The 19,504-nt window shown below is 47.4% G+C and overlaps 1 protein-coding gene across 3 annotated transcripts in view; it reads right to left on the reverse strand.

Moving 5' to 3' along the window:
- Positions 1-19,295, reverse strand: part of LOC144137387 (uncharacterized) — a 51,101-nt gene extending 31,806 nt beyond the window's left edge. The window contains exons 1-6 of one of the 3 annotated variants that reach the window (XM_077669467.1): positions 19,078-19,293; positions 15,066-15,113; positions 12,148-12,213; positions 9,128-9,193; positions 7,225-7,522; positions 2,123-2,422 (exon numbers count right to left, since the gene is read on the reverse strand). In XM_077669467.1, coding sequence (XP_077525593.1) covers positions 2,123-2,422; positions 7,225-7,522; positions 9,128-9,193; positions 12,148-12,213; positions 15,066-15,109 — 774 coding nt within the window. In that variant the 5' untranslated portion in view covers positions 15,110-15,113; positions 19,078-19,293. Of the gene's footprint in view, positions 1-2,122; positions 2,423-7,224; positions 7,523-9,127; positions 9,194-12,147; positions 12,214-15,065; positions 15,114-19,077 lie in introns of all 3 variants that reach the window. The other 2 variants (XM_077669468.1, XM_077669469.1) reach the window with 2 other exon arrangements.
- Between the last annotated feature and the right edge of the window lie 209 nt (positions 19,296-19,504).

Raw genomic sequence — 19,504 nt, forward strand, 5'->3', positions numbered from 1 at the left:
AGACTTCCGAGTGCATTACATTAGCTCACTGAGGGCATAGATTGACTTTTCATGGTGCTTGGGCTCCCTCAAAAATCTGGATCTGCAAGTGTTTGTGCTAGAAGTACAGCTGTGACTGTACGAAAGTGTGCTCATTTTCCCGAGTTTAAAGCAACGATAGCACCCATAAATTCCGCACACACATTGCAGTGAGCATTTCAGCTGCCCCAGCAAAGCTTAGTTGGCGGGCTGTACAGCGATATTTTGTTCAAAGATGGAAACAAGCCCGGCACTTCCAGTGCGATAGTGTTGATATGCTGCGCTCCACGTCTAAACTGACCTAAAAGATAATTACGAAAAGAATGTGCAGAATTGAGCTAAAAGACATTCCTCGTAGCCCATTTAGCTTAGCTCTCTCTCTCTCTCTCTCTCTCTCTCTCTCTCTCTCGTCTTTGAAGCATGAAGTGTTTTAGCATGAGGCATTGAAAAACATGTCCCGGTGTGCTCTTTTAGTATGTGTTACGTTCTAGCGCGAGGCGAAAAACGAGTGTCCCAGTGTCTTAGTAACGCGACTACATGAAATGATGACAACAGGAAATGCCAACAGCCCGAGCCCCCAAGGGGCTTCACCCCTAAATATATACACATTTCCCAAATGCTTTTACTCTTCCAAGGATGAAGTGAACCACAAAGCCATCAACCAGAAACTGACCAAAAAAAAAAAAATTGCTTCATTGTGGAGACGGTCCCTCAGTATGTGTCAGTTTATGCCTGTGGAAAGTCCCTAGGGCAACCAGTCCCAATGTTCTTCTACCAACCAGCCCAACACCAAGCTTTACTGAAGCCTCGCACAATGTTAAAAACCGTTCATTGTAACAGATTTTTTTCGAAAGTTGGAGCAGGGGATGATGGGTGGTGCTATGGCTACAATCTACAGACAAAGCAAGCATGAAGTCAGTAGAGGTACCTCAATTCACCGCGATTTAAAAAAAAAAAAAAAACACCGCGTACGATAACACGTGAAAACAGTGTTAACCCCCCGCCCTGCTCAAAAGAATGTGGTAGTGAACCAAGAGGTTTCTACCCGGCAAAACAGTGACCCAGACATTCTATCCTGGCCATCCCAGAAGGTGCGTGAATGTGCGCAGCAAAACCCGCCGAGGAAAAAAAGCCTGAAGCATTCCCTGTAATCATTCCAACACTTGAAAGACTCCAGCGTTTGCCGTAATCGTGGCAACGCTTGCTCAGAATGAGAAAGACGAGTCATAGCAGACACCCTTCCAAGGCAATGTTCAATGACCATCACTTCCAGAAACATGAAAGAAGCTGACACTTTTAGCAACAATGATGGAGTAAAGGTCATTTCGGCAGCGAAGACGAAGCAAATCTGCTGCAATCGTAGACTAACCTTCATGATGGTTGTGAAGGTTGCGTACAGCTTTGCTACCTTCAAGCCGGATGCGTTAGTGTGAGCTTCCTTTATGTTTTGCTTTTGACTTTGAAGAACAGTGGAAAGAAAACTGCAATGACAGCTTCTCACAACTCATACACCATGGCATAGCACCAGCAGCGCTCATTCACGACCTCATTTGCGTGGTTGTTTCAACTGAATATGGATGGGCGGTACCTCCGGCTTGGTGAACTCGGCTGGTGCCTCATTACAGATGGCTTTTTTTTTCGTCAAATTTTTGCTCCATGGAGTAAAAACTTAGAAGTGTTGAAGCGAAAACAAGCCTGATAAATGGTTCACTGTGGCGAGGACTTTGCTGCATTAGCTTCTATGGCTATGTGACGGGGAATTGGAAATATTTCGTTGAAGCGGAGTTCACAGTAGCGGGGTTCCTGTACACTGGCTGAATGAGCTTGAAATACGAAACAGGCTTTCACAAAATGCTCAACTAACTCTCGAACAGGGTAGCCAGCTGCACTAGGTGCACATACAGCTCTAGCAAGGGGTTCAAAGAAACATAATATTGCAAGGATGATAACACTTGCATACGAATACAGCGCACGGACAGAGTGAAGAAAAGACTGGGCACCACGTGTCCTGCCCTGCCTCTCCCCTCTCGGTGCAACAATTTTATGAACAAACCTACATGCTTATTCAAAGCTCAAATACTGTAGAGACAAGACCAAAAGTTACCTCGAAGTCGATGTCAGTCTGAGCCTCAGTTTCACAGATGTCGCGCAATTCCCAGTAGGGATGGGCAGTCTGGGTCCAGATATGCCGCCTCTTCTCTTCCACCTCTTCCATTTCTTTCTTGTCCTCCTCCACCTTTTCTCCCACCTCCTCCTCTTCCTCCCACTCCTCCATCTCATCCAGGGCAGTGACATAAGAGCCGCTGCCCAAGCTGTCGGTGCTGCATGGACTGGCACAAACGCTCCAAATGGACGACATCCCACCCATCTCCATTGCCGCTATGTCATCCTTATCTGGACCATCCTGCAACGACAGGCAGAACAAGCATAGCTGAGAAGGGGGGGGCCAGTTAACGACACTCTTTCTTGGAATACCTAAACACGATCATTTTGGTCCATCTGTGTCAGTTGATCCAACTGCCCAGCTAAAAATTAAAAGGATGCTTGACCAAGAAGTATATCGTACAGACAAGACCTCTCCTAACTACTAAGGCTGGAAGAAACCATTAATCCTATTTTAGGAAATTGTAAGTACATAACAGACAGTAGCAATGTTCTAAAATATGTACTGGATTGTAACAGACAGTAGCAATGTCCTAACTAAAATATGTGCTGGATTGCTTTTAATGAGAATAACTAAAAAGGATCAACTGCATCAAAAAAAGGTGACAAAAGCAAGTACCAAAATAACACTTGTTGAGCTGTTTCAAGAATACAAAAAAGAAGTATCCAATCGATGGTGAGTGGGCAGGGTGAACGTGAGAAAACTGAATTGAATTGGGCAAACCTCCACGGTATTCATCATGGAAGGAGCAAGAGGGGAGGAGAGAGCTAAAGAGTGGGAGGGTGCTGGAGGCGAAACCATAGTGGCACAAAACTGCACCGCCTTGTGACGAACTACTACACAATACAAAATGGGGCATTGCACGATCCAGCACAATCCAAGTGATGCCCACACAATGGAAGCCAAAGCAGTTACATGGCAGAAGACCACCGCCTTTCGATAGCATTTGCAGCACAGCAAGCAGCTGCGCAGCCAATTTTTGTTACTTGGAACACTGCTGGCTAAAATGGGTGAAGAAGTTGGACACATCCATCCACTTCAACTTAACGCCAGGAATGTTCCAAGAACAAACGCCCCTATGCCACTTGGTCTACGCTAAGCTCGGCTGCTCTGTGCACAACCAGAGTAATCCCCCCCCCCACCCCTTTGCTCTGCACAACTTGTGCAAATAAGTCTCCCAGATAAGCTTTTGTCCAAATGGGTGCCGTTGCTTCTCTTTTTGCATTTCCCATCTATTATTGCCAAAAGTTTGCCACAAGCGGTGGCAGCGTACTTTTTGCAGTGGCTCACATCAACTGCTGGTAATTTTTCTGATAGCATTTCTTGAAAGTTCCCGATATGACTGCACAGTTTCTCGACTGTACTAGAGGGATCAGGAACTATGATATTGTACACGACCATTCGTGCCATCAGGAGAATTTTGGGAGGAGTGCAGATTTGCATAGCTTGGCTTTAGTCTGCGAAAATATGCAAACTGCCGAAGGAAGGAGAAAAAAAAAAACACTAGCAATTGCAAAATAACGTAGGGGTATTTTTTCGCTTGTGTGTTTCAACAAACAGATTACTGTAACGTGGTGGCAGAGCCAATGACTCGAACGATGGTTGAAGAATGAGGAACGATTGATTGATTGTAGGGTTTAACGCGCCGACGCAACGCAGGCGATGAGGCGCGCCGTAGTGGAGGGCTCCGGATTAATTTTGACCACCTGGGGATCTTTATCGTGCGCCGAAATCTCGCACACACGGGCGTTTTTGCTTTTCGCCTCCATCAGAAAAGCGGCCGCCGCGGCCGGGAATCGAACCCGCGACCTCGTGCTCAGCAGCGCAACGCCTTAGCCACTGAGCCACCGCGGCGGGTGGAATGAGGAACGATCTATTTACAGAATTTACAATGCGGCCATAACAGCGCGCGCTGGGACCCAGCCACTCCTTCGTCATCCTCGTCGTCTTCTGTGAGGAGCCATTCCAGTATGGGGCATTGGCCGCTTAGGTGCCCCGTGACATTACCCCCCGGCCGAGAGCGACCGTCCCGGTCGAAGCTGCAGCGTGGTGAGGATGGTGACGCAGATGAGCAATGTGGGAAAAGAGATGCCAGGCAGTGTGCCCCACCCAGATTCGTCGTTGTCGCAGATTCTTGTGCGTGACGCTACATGCCGTTGTCTTCATCTTCATTGATAGCGTAATATACCTCTTTCCTCGTCCCGGTGGAGGCCGCAGTAGCATGACGAGTTCGGTGAAGGTGAACGATGTGATGACAATATACAGTGAAGCTCTTGCCACCACGGATGTAAGGGATGGGTTTGGTGAGCAATGTCCAGCAGCGGCGACGTCCTCAAAGCAACGACGAAACGGTGAGGGCTTGTAACCTCTCTTGTAACGTCTCTTCACATGTCATCGGATCTTGGCGGCTCTGGATCGTCTAGTCACGGGCTGGGGACACGGGGCGAGGGGACGTCGTCGAGTGGTTGTAGCGCTGGGGCTGGGGCTGCCCGACGCGGTTCACACACCCTCGATGATTCCACCGATGCCGATGAGGTGCGAAGCTGGGGCCAGGACGGGGATGATGACCCGCACTCTCCACCAAATGTAACGGGTGGCAGAGCCAATGACTCGAACGATGGTTGAAGAATGAGGAACGATCTATTTACAGAATTTACAATGCGGCCATAACAGCGTGCGCTGGGACCCAGCCCCACCCAGCCCTACGTAATATTTCTCATTCTGCGATTTTGGCGCACCAAGCCAGAACCAAAGTTTTAAAGAAATGCACAGAAGCATTTTTACCAATTCCACCATTAATTATTGAAAATAAAGCATCAGAATATTCCGTAAATGTTGCATATATACGAAAAAAATATGTGCACTGTGGTTAACTTTGCCGACTTTGCTCACCTGACATTACAAACTGTGCGTCGAATAGCTTCGGTAGTCCAGATAGATGTATTGTCCATTATATACAACTAAGAAATAAGCATCAGAATATTATGTACAAGTAATGGCAGAATGGTTAAAAACACGTTTTTATACATTTCTGCAAGTTGAAATTTGTCGTAACAGCTGGCTGTGGGGAAGAATTGCACAAATAGTACTATTTACGTATTCCGTCCACTGAGAGAAAAATATATGAGCATTACTTCATTTTCGTATTGCAACAGTGCGTTTTGGTTTCCGTAGTGCTTGATGTAGTCTTCTTCAAAATTTTCAAGGCCAAGCCAAAGGCTTTGCGACCACAAAGAATTCAAAAAATAAGCCTAACCTTTAACTACCCTATGACCCCATTATTTTATGATAGTAAGAAAGAACGCTGTTTTCTCTAGCTTTGCAAGTGTTTCAGCCTCACTCGAGACACAAGCTTGTACATTGAATTTTTTGCAGCCTATGTACTTTTGGCATGGCCTAGAAAATTGACAAAGAATGTACTTTCACACCCACTGAAATGCTCCAAGCCAAGCCAATTAATTAGGAAGTAGATGAGGACCTCTACTCTCCCTTCTCGTGAGAGGCAGTGGCAGCGCCCTATTTTTGCCAGAAACCATGCAGTGCCTGTGCTGTGGTGGTCTGAAAGCATTCACTATTTGCAAAAGGTACACATAAGCACAGACCAGCTACTCAGAAAGACCACAGCTCTAAATCAATGGCTATCAAGGGATGAGAATGAACAAAGCAGAGATTCAGACGACACAGAATAAGAATAGTTGGAAATGCATGGCAGGGGACTTTGTACAGCAGTCATGCTGCTGTGGGAGTTTCTTTAATATTAAACACCCAAGCCACAACTCCCGATGCAGAAATTAAATCCACCCAGGTACAATGCTTCACCAATAGACACCAGGGAGGAGAACAAAATTTATGGTCTGTAGTTACTGCTTCTACAACTGCGAACAGCAACACGAAGTAAACATAGCCCTTTCTGCCCCAAGACATTGCTCACACACTCGACACTTGCCTATGCAGGAACTGGTCAAAAACTAAAAGGCTGATAGACCTGAACGGTTCCCCAGTGCCTACCCACACTGGGGAATGGGCGCTACACGTTCTAAAATGCTGGCAAATCGATGTGCCACATTCTAGAAAGCTGGCAAATTTTTCAGATTGCTTGCTGTACTGCTTTTCATGGTAACAGTTCCTGCCGCTAACTTACTCAAAGAAAGGTTAACTGGTTGCTGTGCCATTTTATGGCTGAAAAGTTAACCGCAATGCACTCTCCTCAACAGAAACAAGGCATCAGTGGGGGTTAATTGGTGCTGCATAGCTCAAGTAGTAAAGTGCTCTGAAACTGAAAAAAGAAAAAAAAAAGTTAAACATTGTTTGTATGCATAAAAATGTAGCCGATATGCACACGCGCCAACGCACATATGGTCCATTAACGCATACATGTGCAGCCCAGGTCATAAGAATTCCACCTTTCCCAGATAGGTTGACAAAAGGGGGCACCGCCACACTTTCCTTTTCCCAACACCAAGCTTGAAAACCTGCATCTCCCTGGCTGTTATCACTCCACCTCGGTGAAATCGAAGAATTTCCACACTCGGGTGCGCATTCACATCTGGTGCAGTGCTTGGCCCAGTTGCTGGGTGCATTTAGAAAAAGTTTGTGTCGCTCCATGAGCCTTTGAGAGCTTCGTTCTTTTTGTTCATGTCCTTTCCCTAAAGTCAAAGTGCTTTTCCCCTTCAGCTTTGTCCTTTCCAAATTCTGTTTTAGTAATACACAAGGCCTGCCAAGTGTACCAGTAATGTGGTTTAATGTAGGCCAACCCTTCACCCTGGCCATTACTACTGGCCCACTAAGACATGTGCACGATACCACCTCACAACCTTGGAGGAAAGCGTAAATACCAAGTAGGGCCAGTAACAGCGTCATCCGAACCTCAATTAACAATGAGCACATGCTGGGCCTCCTTGATTTGCCAGTCCCGAAAAGAAAAGAAAAATGCCACATCATGTTAGGGGCAGCCCAAGACTGGTACCCAGAAACCTTAGCCAGTGCGCAGTGCCACGATGTGGGAAGACATTCTTTCCAAGACGCCTGGAGAGAGGGCGCACCTGCTCGGCTGGAGGGGCGGTGTCCTCGCCGGAAGGGACCAGCGTCTCGCTAGGGGGGAGCTCCTGCTGGTCAGTGGCCGGGGGGCTGCTGGGGGCCAGCCACTCGTACTCGGGACCCAGATAGTACAGAAAGGTGCAGTCCCCTTCGACTGCCTGGTAGAAGCCCCGGATGCGGGTCAGGAACGGCGCCAGGGTGCCCCAGGCCGCCCGCACCAGCCGCACCTGCCCGTCGCTCAGCAGCTGCTCCAGCTCCTCCTCCGGGGACGGACCCTTCTCCTCCAAGAAGCCCTGCACCCGGCTGCATGCAACCCAGCCACACACATACCGCTTTGCGGCCCACTGCGCACAACCTCCGCCATGACTCGTGCATAGTCTTAAAAACGGGGGAAATAGATAAATGGAGTCAGTGCAGCCAGGGTTACTCGCCTGTAGTGGAAAACATGTGCCACCACACCGTGCGGAACTACCATTGTGTATGCCTCTCAGCAGGGTGCATGGTTACGAAAATGAACTTACGAACATACTAAGGTCATCTCGAGCCTTTTCCGAACATGTTTGGGCACTGCATGCAAGGGCAAAGAAAATAGGCCGACTGCTAATGTCACCATTGGCATTGGTAATGTCACCACCCTGTGCTCCAGTAGCACAGTATGGGGGGTGGCAGACACCCCCCCCAACACCTTATTAATGAAGAGATGCCTAGCTTCACCAGCTGCAATGCTGTTTACAGTAAACACCCCACATTTGGTTAACTCTGCCTTGTGGTAGTGATAAAGAACAGTCATGGTGTAAGGCAACTTGTCAAATCCATGTTATCCGTATCCTGTATAAGCCGTCGTCCAACATCTCACAAGCATTGGGGTTGGCACAGCAACACTGGAACTAACCACCAACTGATGCATGCAATAACTGCTCAGCATAACAGCTGCACCGGCTAAGAAGTAAACCTCAACAGCAGAAGTGCTGATGGTAGCTGCCAAGCTGCACAAAGCGAGGAACTTTGACACACTGTTGGCTGCACGGAACACGCAGCACACTCGACAAATGGAAATTGGTATTAAGCCACGTTGGCCCCAAAGTACGCTGGCCCACTTGGCAGAAAATACTGTATTTTCACGCATATAACCTGCCCCTGCGTATAATCCGCACCCTCACTTTCAGCTCGCTGGAAAAGAATAAAAAATCCTGGCATATTGCCCGCACATTTGATACAGGAAAACCTGCACCAAAGCAAATGTTCAAGCAACACACCACATACTATGTAGACAGAAAAAGCATATATTTAGCAAGTACAATACACCTACTACAAGGCAAAAGTCACAATTCACTGAGTGTAGTCAGTGTTCCTGCACAGGAGCTTCACGGCACAACGCGCATTGTCGTGAAGCCACCTAAGGAAAAACCTCACGTATTATCCGCACCCATACTTTGCCTACCCCTACTCATTTTTGGTGCGGATTATAGGCGCAAACATACTGTATGCTTTTGCAGCAAAGGGAAGCAGGCAAGCATCATTTCTGTGCATATACTGAGCAAAAACCAAAATTTTGTGCCTCCCAAACATGCCACATGCTTCAGAACTCACCAGTAAGGCGAGCAGCTCCTCATGCCTATGGGCAATTTAAAAGTTCACAGTGGCCACCCATAGAGGCAGGTATGCAAAGAGAAATGGCCCACATGCACAGTTACCAGGCTAAGAAGACCCGTCACCTATCCACATTACCAAGCAGCTGCCCTTGGGACAACCAGAAAATAAAATTTAGCTTGGAATTTAGAGGCTAGTTCAACAGAAGCATTGGGTAGTTTTAGACAAAGAAAAATGACGTAGCTCACAGAGTCTAGCAGGGAGGGAGTACGGATACTCCAGAAAGCAGGCTGGCCCCGAGGGGAGAAAGAGCCTCACCTAATAATGGCAGCCAAATCTGAGTCTGTAAGCACCTCCTCCCTGACCACTGGAAGCTCCTCGAGGCTGCAAGAGAACATGTGGCCATGTAGCAAAGCTAAAGGCGCTAAGAAAAAAAACAACCAAGAAACTTCCAGCTACTCTGACTGGTTGCTTGCCGGCAAGAGATCTGACAACCCTACAGCAGCAGGAAAAACCCTTGCTCTTGGGCAAGCAGGCAAACGACATGAGCAAAACAAAAAAGGACAATGCATAAGCAAGAATCATTGTGTTACGCAATCTCCTGGGAGGCACTGGAACAGAAAGCGCTTGTGTAGTTGCACAGTGAAACAGTCTTATCGCTCGTTGCAAGGGGAGGGGTGCCGGGAGGGGGATGGAAAGCAATACAAGGAGGCACTGGCTGCATCCTAGTTCACTGCATGTTTGCACCTACACTGGCGACTGCATCGAGCAGTCTGTTTTTGTCTTGCGGTGCAATGCTGTGTACATTCACTGTGCAGTATCATTGCAAACACCGAGCTTTCGCTCAAGAAATTTGGTTTAGTCACGTTCAACCACGGCAAATAATAATGTGCCAAAGGAAGCAGCTTTGGCCAGAACAATACTAAGAGCTTAGCTTACAAAAAAAAACGTCAAAGAGAAGAAGAAGTCAGCTTGTTAAAGCCACTTTGTTTTACCTGCCACACTCACTTTCCACATCATTACATATAGGTGGTATTTGTTGAAAAGTTTAGCTGGCAATTTCTTCGCTTGGCAACACTGGAAACGGCCACAGACATGGCCGATGCACCAAGGACACGGCGCGGCTTGGGCCACTGCGCCCGCACGCCGAAGAAAAAAAAAAACACCGGCGTGCGTCATCTGCTCTGTTCCAATCAGATTCTAAACGGTGGTGTCAGCAGAGATGTTATTAATCGCACTCACGTTGAAGTCGAGGCAATACTTTGCGTTCGGTGAGGTAGAGTTTGTAACGTGCAACACAGCCATGTGTTTCACAGTCGTGCTTAGCATGGACAAGTACCGCCATCCCGCGAAGCGCGACGTAACGAGTGACGGCGCACTCACACAGTTGCATGGAGGAGAAGAGGGGTGCCTGATCTGCGGGCTGTGCGTACAACGTCGCCTAGCAACAGACACTTAGCCAAAGATATGGCGGCGCACACTTGGTTGCCTACATGCATTGCACGCCATTGAATACCGGCTATAAATGTAAACAGTTAACTGCACAGACACCAGCTTTGCTTATGTAGGCAAAGCTGGTGTAGCGTGCACGGCACCTTCCATGCGAACAAGATGCCTTAACTACCGCAGTTTGTCTTCCAGGTGGTGCCATGGATTTTGACAGCAATAGCAACCAGTGGCACTGATAGGGTGCCTTTGCTGCTGCCTCATCTCAACCTCGTGTTGGAAGATGCACAATGCACTGACAGAGCATCAGCCACAGTGACGTCACCAGCAGCAAGGCTACCTCAAGAGTAGCACAACGTGCCACTCCTCAGAGGGCACACCACCTTCCATGCGGACAAAATGCCTAAACTACAACTGGTAGTCATCCAGGTTGGCTTTCAAAGTAGAAATAATAAATTTCCCATTGTCCTGCCATGCCCACATAGATGTAGCAGATGGTTTGTCTTGCTACGGTTGCCGATTGCTGGAGATGCCCTACTATGGCGCAGCTCCTACAAACAGAAAATCGGGCGGCATCTGACTGTCTGTTGACTGGTATTCATGAAGAATTAGCCCAGATACATGCCAATTCTGATAAATTGGCTTCAGAGCAAGAGCTGAACGCAAAAATTGAAGTTCTGGAATATTGTCACCAACCGATTTTCGGATGCCTGCTTCATCGCCAGAACGTCGCCCTCGCAGACGTGCAACCTGCCCTCCAGTATAGCAACAGTGCCCCGCATAAACAGACTGGAGAGTTTTTTTCAAGCCGCTGGGTAAATTAAGCGACTTTTGCGTGAATCTGTTTTCTCAGGCTGCCCGGTTTTTTTGTATGCTATCTCCGCCCCTTGAGGGTCCGAAATATCGTTCCGCGACTGCATGTACCAAAAAAAAAAACTAGCCAATTTTGAACAGAAGTAGACTATTAACTTTCTGGTTTCTGGCCTTGAGCAAGGCAGCCAAGAATCAGAGTCAGACCCAAAGTGTGTTGTGCATCTTACAAAAAGCTTTCTTACATGCTGAATTTCAAAGGCTAAATATGACATAAAGCTGCTTGCACACGATATTTCTGTGCCCTGTTTTGGAATATGCTCATGCTGTGAAGAGTCCACACCAAACAGATCTAACAACTAGACTGGAATTAATTCAGAAACTTTCTGCAAGTTTTAATTATAATTTTAAGTGTAAATTTTAAGTATAACAGGACTGATTCAGTTACCTAGATGTTAAAACTATGCAGTTTAGAATCTCTGGAAACTATAAGGCAAAAGCAGCACTTATAGTTGTTTTTCCAGATATTACAAGGTCAAATAAAACTAGAAGAACTTATGTACAGCCTCCCGGTAGCAGCAAACTAAACCATGACGCGGCAGTTCGCCCTTTTGGTGCTCACACAGACGTCTCTCACAAGTATTTTCCTGATGTAATAGAACCATGGAACAAGTTCCCGTGACATATTGTTGAGAGCTCCGACGCGAAGAAATTCGAAACTTTGCACAGCAATGAACTTGCGATTGCATTTTTTTCTCCAAGTTGCTGAAAGTGTCGATGCATGTATTTATTGTCCGTACTTTTTGTTCCCCTCTCTGTATTGACCCTCAAGTGAAGATTTACCGCATAAATAAAAAATAAGCCTGCATGTTAAAGCAAAATACGCAGAGGCAAGTCCATAAACTCCATACACCTTTACAAGGTTTTACAAGCATAGCAGCTTCATCCAGAGAACTTCCTGCACCTGTGCACATTTTTTTTTTTTTTTCGCAGAGTGACAACAGCACTGTGGATCCAGCAAACAGAACTTCAGCTCAGTTGGTCCATGCATGGACGAAAAGAGGACAAGGAACCCTGCTCACCCCATCGACTTGACCCTTTCCTTGATCGCCTCCCTACCGTCCGCTACTTGCACTGCAGAGCCCTTCCTGCAATAAACACGGGGAAAAAAAGGCCACATCCGGTGACCGTCAATGGAACGCACATTCGTCCGGTCGAGCGGCACATTTGTGTTCCCCTGTCATCCCCCTCCATCCTTCCACCCACCTCCGTTTGAGTCTACTGTGGGAAAACATTTCAACAGCCCTGACAAGAACTTCGGGGAACAAAGAACCCCGAAGGACACTAACGCAGCTTGGCAGAGGGACGATGGGCTCGCTCGCGGTCTGCGATCTCACTTAACATTACTCAGTAATTCTGTGGGCTTGGCAGAGGCTTTTGAGAATAGGAAGCACATGCGCATCCGCAGGAGAGAATTATTCAAGCTGCGCCACCTTACTTAACCTATGTCCACCTATCATGCCTACAAGCGGATGCATGTTCCAGCCGGTACAGATGAACTCGCACGCCGAGGACCGGCAGGCCCAAACATGTGCCCTTCTGGCTGGAATCGGCAGCATGTTAGCAACTGAGAAGGCAAATCTGAAAATTAAAAGTGCTGTAACGAGTGGCGCGACCAAACCCCAGCATTGGTTGCCTAATGAGCAGTCTGCCACTTTCCTCGGGCACACACAATGGCATGTTTGAAATTCAAAAGCAACAACACCCTGAACCAAACACTGTATGCAATAGTTTTCTTCACAAGCAGTGCTATACGCAGGTTTCTTTTTCACAAGGTAGTGTCCCCGGACAAAATTAAGTTGTACTTATTTTTAGCAAATTTGCAAAAATTGTCCAGCTTGACCTATTTGCAGCCTCAAAACAACCATTTGTAGGGCTGAACAAACAGTGCAAAGTGATTACTTTTTCGAGTATGTAAAAAAAGGGGGGGGGGGGGGGGGACAAAAAGTTTCTTTGAATAAAACATGCAAGCAACTAGGGGAAAGGTAGAGCATGCACAAGCTCATTCCTTCCGAGTCGCCATTTGTAGAATCCTTTTCTTGCAATGTGGAGGTGTACCCCTTCCACCATCATTACAGCATCAAGGAGCCTGTACTGCATAGAGCTTCTGCAACTTCCCATTAAAATCCTGCTTCACAGCATGAAACTTAAACCCATTTCATTTCGCCATGGCGCCCTTCAAGCTGCCCCACCCCCGACATTGACCTTCACCTTGTGAAAAAGAGGTCTGGGCCTGCGATTCAGATTGTTTTCACAAAGACTCCAATCCGGGCACTTTCAGGATCCCCAGTGGCCTGAGGCGACAACCCCAACGTCCCTTGAATGCTTCACATGCACAAGAGTACTGAGAAAGAAGCATTAAGGGGCCATGAAGACAAAATAGGAAGTTGAGGTACGGAGTACCTTAGGACCGCACAATGTCCATCCGCGTCTGTGCGCATAGCATTAACAATCCCAAAAAATCACACAGGAACCGGCAGGATTCGAGCCTGTGTCTGGTAGACCAGACAGAGTTATTGTCAGTAGTCTTACCCATTGGGCTACGACCGTGAGTTAGTTCCCGAGAGTCAAACAGCTTACTCCCTCGCCTGTAACGGTGCGGAGGACCTTAGGACCTCCCAATGTCCGTCCGCGTCCATCCGTGCGCACACCACCGTCAAGCGAAATTCGCTGAGCCGTGAGTTGCAGTTTCATTTGGGGAGTAATCAAGGTGCAACTCATGACTCAAATCGAATGACGGTCGGGGCGCAAATCGGATGTCACTCGGGGCGCAACTTGGATGTCATTTCGAGTCCCCGTACTCCGCACCCTCGCCATCATCCACGGAGTGGAGATGCTGCCTTTTTTCATTTGTAATATTGCCTTGTTAGAATAACGCATTTTTAAAGCAAACTTCACTCAAATATGCCATGTAATGAGGAAAACAGAACAGCCATGCGACAACCTAGCTACTTTTTCACACTGAACCTATGATGTATTATGGGGCAACCCATGTTGCGGTTGGCTGGGCTGCCAAAATCCAATACAAATTAAGCAGGAAATACCATAAGCTAGCAAAACGAGCTAGTGACCCTTAATTCAGAGCCCATTCTTTTTGTCCCCGTAAGAATGGTAAGGTAAACAGTGTAACTTATGAACTCAAACATAGAAGCACCAGTGCGTACGACCCCCCTATGCCAGCCAAGGCTGCACAGCTGTTGTACGCATGCACTGGGCTTGCACGTCTGACAGAACATCTTTGACGTCGCAAAACACACGATGCAGTGGAAGAATTAAAAATTTTGCTTTAAACAGTTTAATTTCCCAGTGAATAAAGTATCGTTTGCTGCCAGACCAGTGCTAGGGGAATATAAAGCACCAAATCTAAAAAAAAAAAAAGTGTTGTCTTTATGGCACCTTTAAACGGCTGATGACTACTCATGCAGGCTCAGCATACTGCCCTCCTCCATCACACTTTCCTCAACCGTTTTCTTTCTGTCTTCATTCGCTTGGTTACAACGCAGACGTTAAACAACAGCAGGGGCCGCCGAAGTGCTGTAGACTAAAACATGAACAGCTCCGGTTCTAAAGCACATTAGGTTTCAAAATCTTCATAGCTCTCACTGTTCCACATCCATTAACGACCCGCTACGGATGCAGCTAGAACTGAAAACTTCAAAGCACTGTGGTGGCATGTACCACCCTTCCCTGGTGGAGAAAGACCACTGCCTGTACAATTACCTAGTGCACCCACAAATGTCACCAATCACATGAAGCAGAACACACGTGTTGCTCGAATAACCCTTCATTGCGAACTGGCACCAGTCACAGCTGCCTTCAATGCTTCTTTAGAAAGTATTAGCCTTTGTCACTTTTGCGCTAAAACATTGAACAATGAAGGCCTCGACAGGATAACTTAGGTCCCTGTGTGCAACTACACTGGCAGCAGCTTTTTACTCACCTGATATGACGTTTGGGGCCCACGTCACGACGGCGTGGCTCCATGTTGCTGCAATGAACAACACAGGAGGATTTGAGCACAGAAGACCTTGAGAGCCACGCAAGGTATAGCAAGTATAATTAGCCCATATAGAGATTATTGACTGCCCCAGCCAGTAAAGAATGGTATGTTCTTTGGGTACTGCTCTGTTCGCATAAGAACATACAGGCTCTGCATCGTGCATTTCCAGTGTATTTATGGATCGGCATGGAAGCAGACAAGCTGCACAACCTTATTTCAGCCATGCGCCTTGGGGAACTTTCACTTTTGCAGCTGTTTCTGCGACAAGTTACACCATGAAGGCAAGCAGATGCTTAGGTTTAGTAACAGATTCTGAAGAACACATGGGATCATGCGTATGGCCACTGAATACTGGGGACCGTGTTGTACCCCTCATTTCACACCCCCCAGCACTGGCGAGTTGGACTAGGCGTTGTGAGAGTACACAACGTTTCCACCATCCACCACTCCTGCCGGGTTACGGACGCTGCCCACGAACTTGCACTCGCGGATAAGCATTTAGGACTGCTTCGTTCATACTGCATTTCATGCGCAACGGGGCCGCTTGGTGAATGAGGTTCAACAGGTCACGCGCTGGCAATGCGCGGGTGCGCGACAGTGGAGTTTCCAGATGCCGCCGCTACTTTTGGCGGGAGCGCCACACACCAGTGATGCCTCCTCCGACTCCCGCTTCAGAGCGCCTACGGAGTAACGGTGGTCATCGCCCATGAAAGAGGTTTTAACAAGCGTCCTAACTGATGTATATAGAAACTAACATTACTACAACTGATCAGGAAGTTGACTCTGCAATCTCAAAAATCTGCAAGAATTTCGATTTCGTAGAATATAGTCAGTAATTAGTAATTGAAGTTTAAAGATGGGAGCGATGATGCTGCCACTTCTGGAGGCATTCAGCACCCACATGGTGGTCCAGAAAAGGGCAGTACAGCCTGTAGCAATGCAAATTTGGTTCAAAAATTCATTGAATGCTTTAAAATGGAACTATGACTGCTGGCATTAATTATGCTAACTCTAAGCTATCCTAAGGGCAATTTAAAAACAGCGGTATTTTAAACTTGTGCAATGTTGCTCACATGCCTAGGGTCTAAAGCTTTCGCACTGCGAAAACTAATATGGCTCAGAAATTTGGAAATTACGAGTCAACAATAACATTCATAAAGAATGTTGCCAGATGGTACGACATTCACGACATATCTGGGCGGAAAACCAGGGACTATTTTGTTTCCCGTGATGGCGAGATGCTTGCATGGTGCGAGGTTAAATTCTTCCACTAAAGTGAAGACAAAACATAAGGGCTCGGATGGTGTTCCCCACTAAAGAGACCCAGGAAACAATCGTGACAATGAAATTGACGGGCGCTATGGTATACGTAGCTGGTTGATTGTCGGGTTTAACGTGCTGTCGCTACTAAGGCAATGAGGCGGGCAGTAGTGGCGGGCTCCAGATTAATTTTGACCACCTGGGGATCTTTAATGCGCGCTGAAATCTTCAACACACAGGAGTTTTCCCTTTTCGCCTCTATCAAAAAAAGGGGATACATAGCCTCTCAGTAAAGTCGGGCAAGTACAGATTTTCAACACATTCCATTTGCTCACACACGCAGTTATGCACCCACACAAATAAAATACTAAGCGTATTGTTATGTATCGAAAGTAATTTGTGAATTTCGAGATTAAGAGACTGTTAAAGAGACCTTTTCAAGGGGCGGTTGAAAGCGAACATTATTGGCCAGGTTTGGCTGTTCTTTCATCCTCCACAAAGGCGGGTTCAGCCATGTGCTCTAGTTGTCCAGCTGTGCAAACTAATACGCACATTTGTGGAGAAAGCTCTAGAATCCCAATGAGCACATATCCAGCACTGAAGGCAAATTTGCAGGCTTTCTTGTGATGTCACGTTTCAACGCCTCCCAGAATGCCAGCTGATGTGGTTAACCAACAGCTGAAACCCACACCCCGGCTATGAAATAAGAAAGGTATTCCTAAGAAAGCTGCTGAGGCCACTGCTCGCAAACTGGGCTGGTGATGTCAATAGCTCTCCGGAGAACATAATGAAGTCGTCACAAAAGCCTCTTTCCCAAAAAGTTTTATGCTTGTAAGACCCAACTGGTTAACTGTCTGGGGAAGAGTTTTATACCTGTGCCAGTGCACAGAAACTTTAAATTGACAGTTCGCTACTTACTCACACAAAAACAATACGCCACTCAATAAGGCAATCCATTCGAAGGCCTCCAAAAGGTTTCTGAAAAGATATTACTGCGCAATTTTTAGCAACCACAATGTCGCCTAATTTTTTCACGTCACTATTTGGCAGCAATTTCACTTTATTCAAATGTGTTGAGCATTATTTTTGGGCAGTCAACCAGAGAAATTAAAAAGCAAGCAATTTAAGGGGCCAGTGGCATTTTCAAAAACGTGATTAGGGGAAGCTGGAAAAACACAGTCGCAGTTGTAAAATGCGTGGCAAGAAGTGGACGATACGCCACAGCACCTCACATTTTTTGTGGCTGCGCTTATCTTGCCGGCAGATTAGCCCGGGGAAAAATTGCCGGCAGTTCCTTGCCATGTCATGCGAGTGCAGCCAGCCAATGGCAAGGAACTGCCGGCAGCCGGCAAATTAGGCTGCACTAATGTTGCTGGCCTAAACTCAACTCAAAGGCAGGTCTCGAAAAAAAAAAAAAAATACCGCAACAGGAACCAGCACCATGAATAAGGCGACGAAAATCAAAGGAACAAATTTCATTGAAATAAAATTAGGATCACAGCAGGTCGGATCGAACCAAGGACTCCGCGACCAGGAAGCAGAGCCGCAACCCCTGCGCCATGTAAGCCTGAACAACCAATCAGAAGAGAGCACCGGCAGATATGACCAGCTAAAGTTCCGTCTGACGGTTTCTGTTTTGGGACCTTCACATCCAGCAAATAACAGAGGATGTGGTCCTTCCAGTTCATCCTTTGATGATCACGTACTGTGTGAAACAGATGAGCGGTTCGTCAGAGTTCTTGCAAAATAATACCGTTCATGGGCAAGCATAATCCTTGAAAAAATTAAGAAATGATCGGCCCAGTGCGGGACTTTTCCAATACAGCGCATGCAGCCAACTGGCGCTAAGAGGAAAATAAATGTGTAGGTGTCTTCTGCACTCACTCAGGTAATGCAGCACTCGCCCCTTCGATTTTCGAGTGCAGCGCGCGGCGCCTGCAATTTTCTACGGTGCAGAGAGTGCACGATGAGTTCACGGCTTCCCATGCACCTCCTAGGGAGGGGAGGAGGTGCAGAAGCAGACGACAAAAGTGCAGGACCGGTTCTGTAGTGGTGGCACCTGCGCTGAACTCATGCAGAAAGTGCAGGCCAAATCGAAGAGACCTCATGTGTGCTTAAATGCGGTTATTCTGCGACGCTCACGAATCACGAAATAATTTTAATTATGGCGATGTTATCAAATACAGCCGTTCGTCTGCGCGGGTGCCTCAGAGCGCATCGAAGCAGTTAAAGAGCAGCCGCCGCGCTTCTTTCACCGATGATCAGCGCCAAGACCGACGCTGCGGCGGAGAAGTACTTAAAACTAGCGCAGTCACCGGCAGAGAGGCGCATTCGGCAGCCCGGACCTCCTTCCCATACAGCGGCCGTGCCCGTAAGTACCTGACAGGACAGCATTGGTGGGCAGCTCCTGATTTGATAGGGCGCTCCGAGCATGGGTATTTTTCGCTTGTTCGACACGTTGCCTCGCGATTCGCTAAATGGTCTGCAGTTCGCGTTCGCGATACGGGCTCATACATAACCATGAAACACAAAACAACATCCTCGCTCAGATGCTTTTCGGCAGACAGGTGACGCGAGCCACGCAAGCTCGGAATCGGCATGGATGCCTGCAGCCAAATGAAAGAGCGGAGCCGTATCGCCACGTTTCTCACAACGTAACGGCGAGGAAAGAGCACAGAGACAGGTAACTCACCTGGGCGCAGGGCGGCCAAGGACCGAGAAACGCAGATTTCACTTCTAAACGGGGGCTAGCCGTGTTCCAGGACTAAATCGAACTCCAGCAGCTGAAAGAGGGCGTCAACCCCTCAGCGAACGTGACAGTGCGGGAATGGTTCAAGGTGCATGCAGCACGCGCTCAGAACGCGCAACCCAAACGCCCGCCGCTCTTGCGGAGCCGCCTCAACCAATCAAATGTAGCCAGGTGAGCGATCTACGCGCCCCGTCGCGGCAATTAGGTGCGTCGCTTTCTTTTTTCGATGCCCAGATCGCCCCTTTGCAGCAATAATATTTAAAAAAATAATATATACAGTTGAAAATTGTCAAATGGAATTTAAGTAATTATAAACTGCGGATAATTTGAATGCGATGATTCCGCCACCGTTAATTTAAACTACGCGCCA

The sequence above is a fragment of the Haemaphysalis longicornis genome, unplaced genomic scaffold (genome assembly GCF_048455015.1).
Source record: "Haemaphysalis longicornis isolate Haplotype H1 unplaced genomic scaffold, Haemaphysalis longicornis Haplotype H1 scaffold_1, whole genome shotgun sequence".
Classification (NCBI taxonomy): domain Eukaryota; kingdom Metazoa; phylum Arthropoda; class Arachnida; order Ixodida; family Ixodidae; genus Haemaphysalis; species Haemaphysalis longicornis.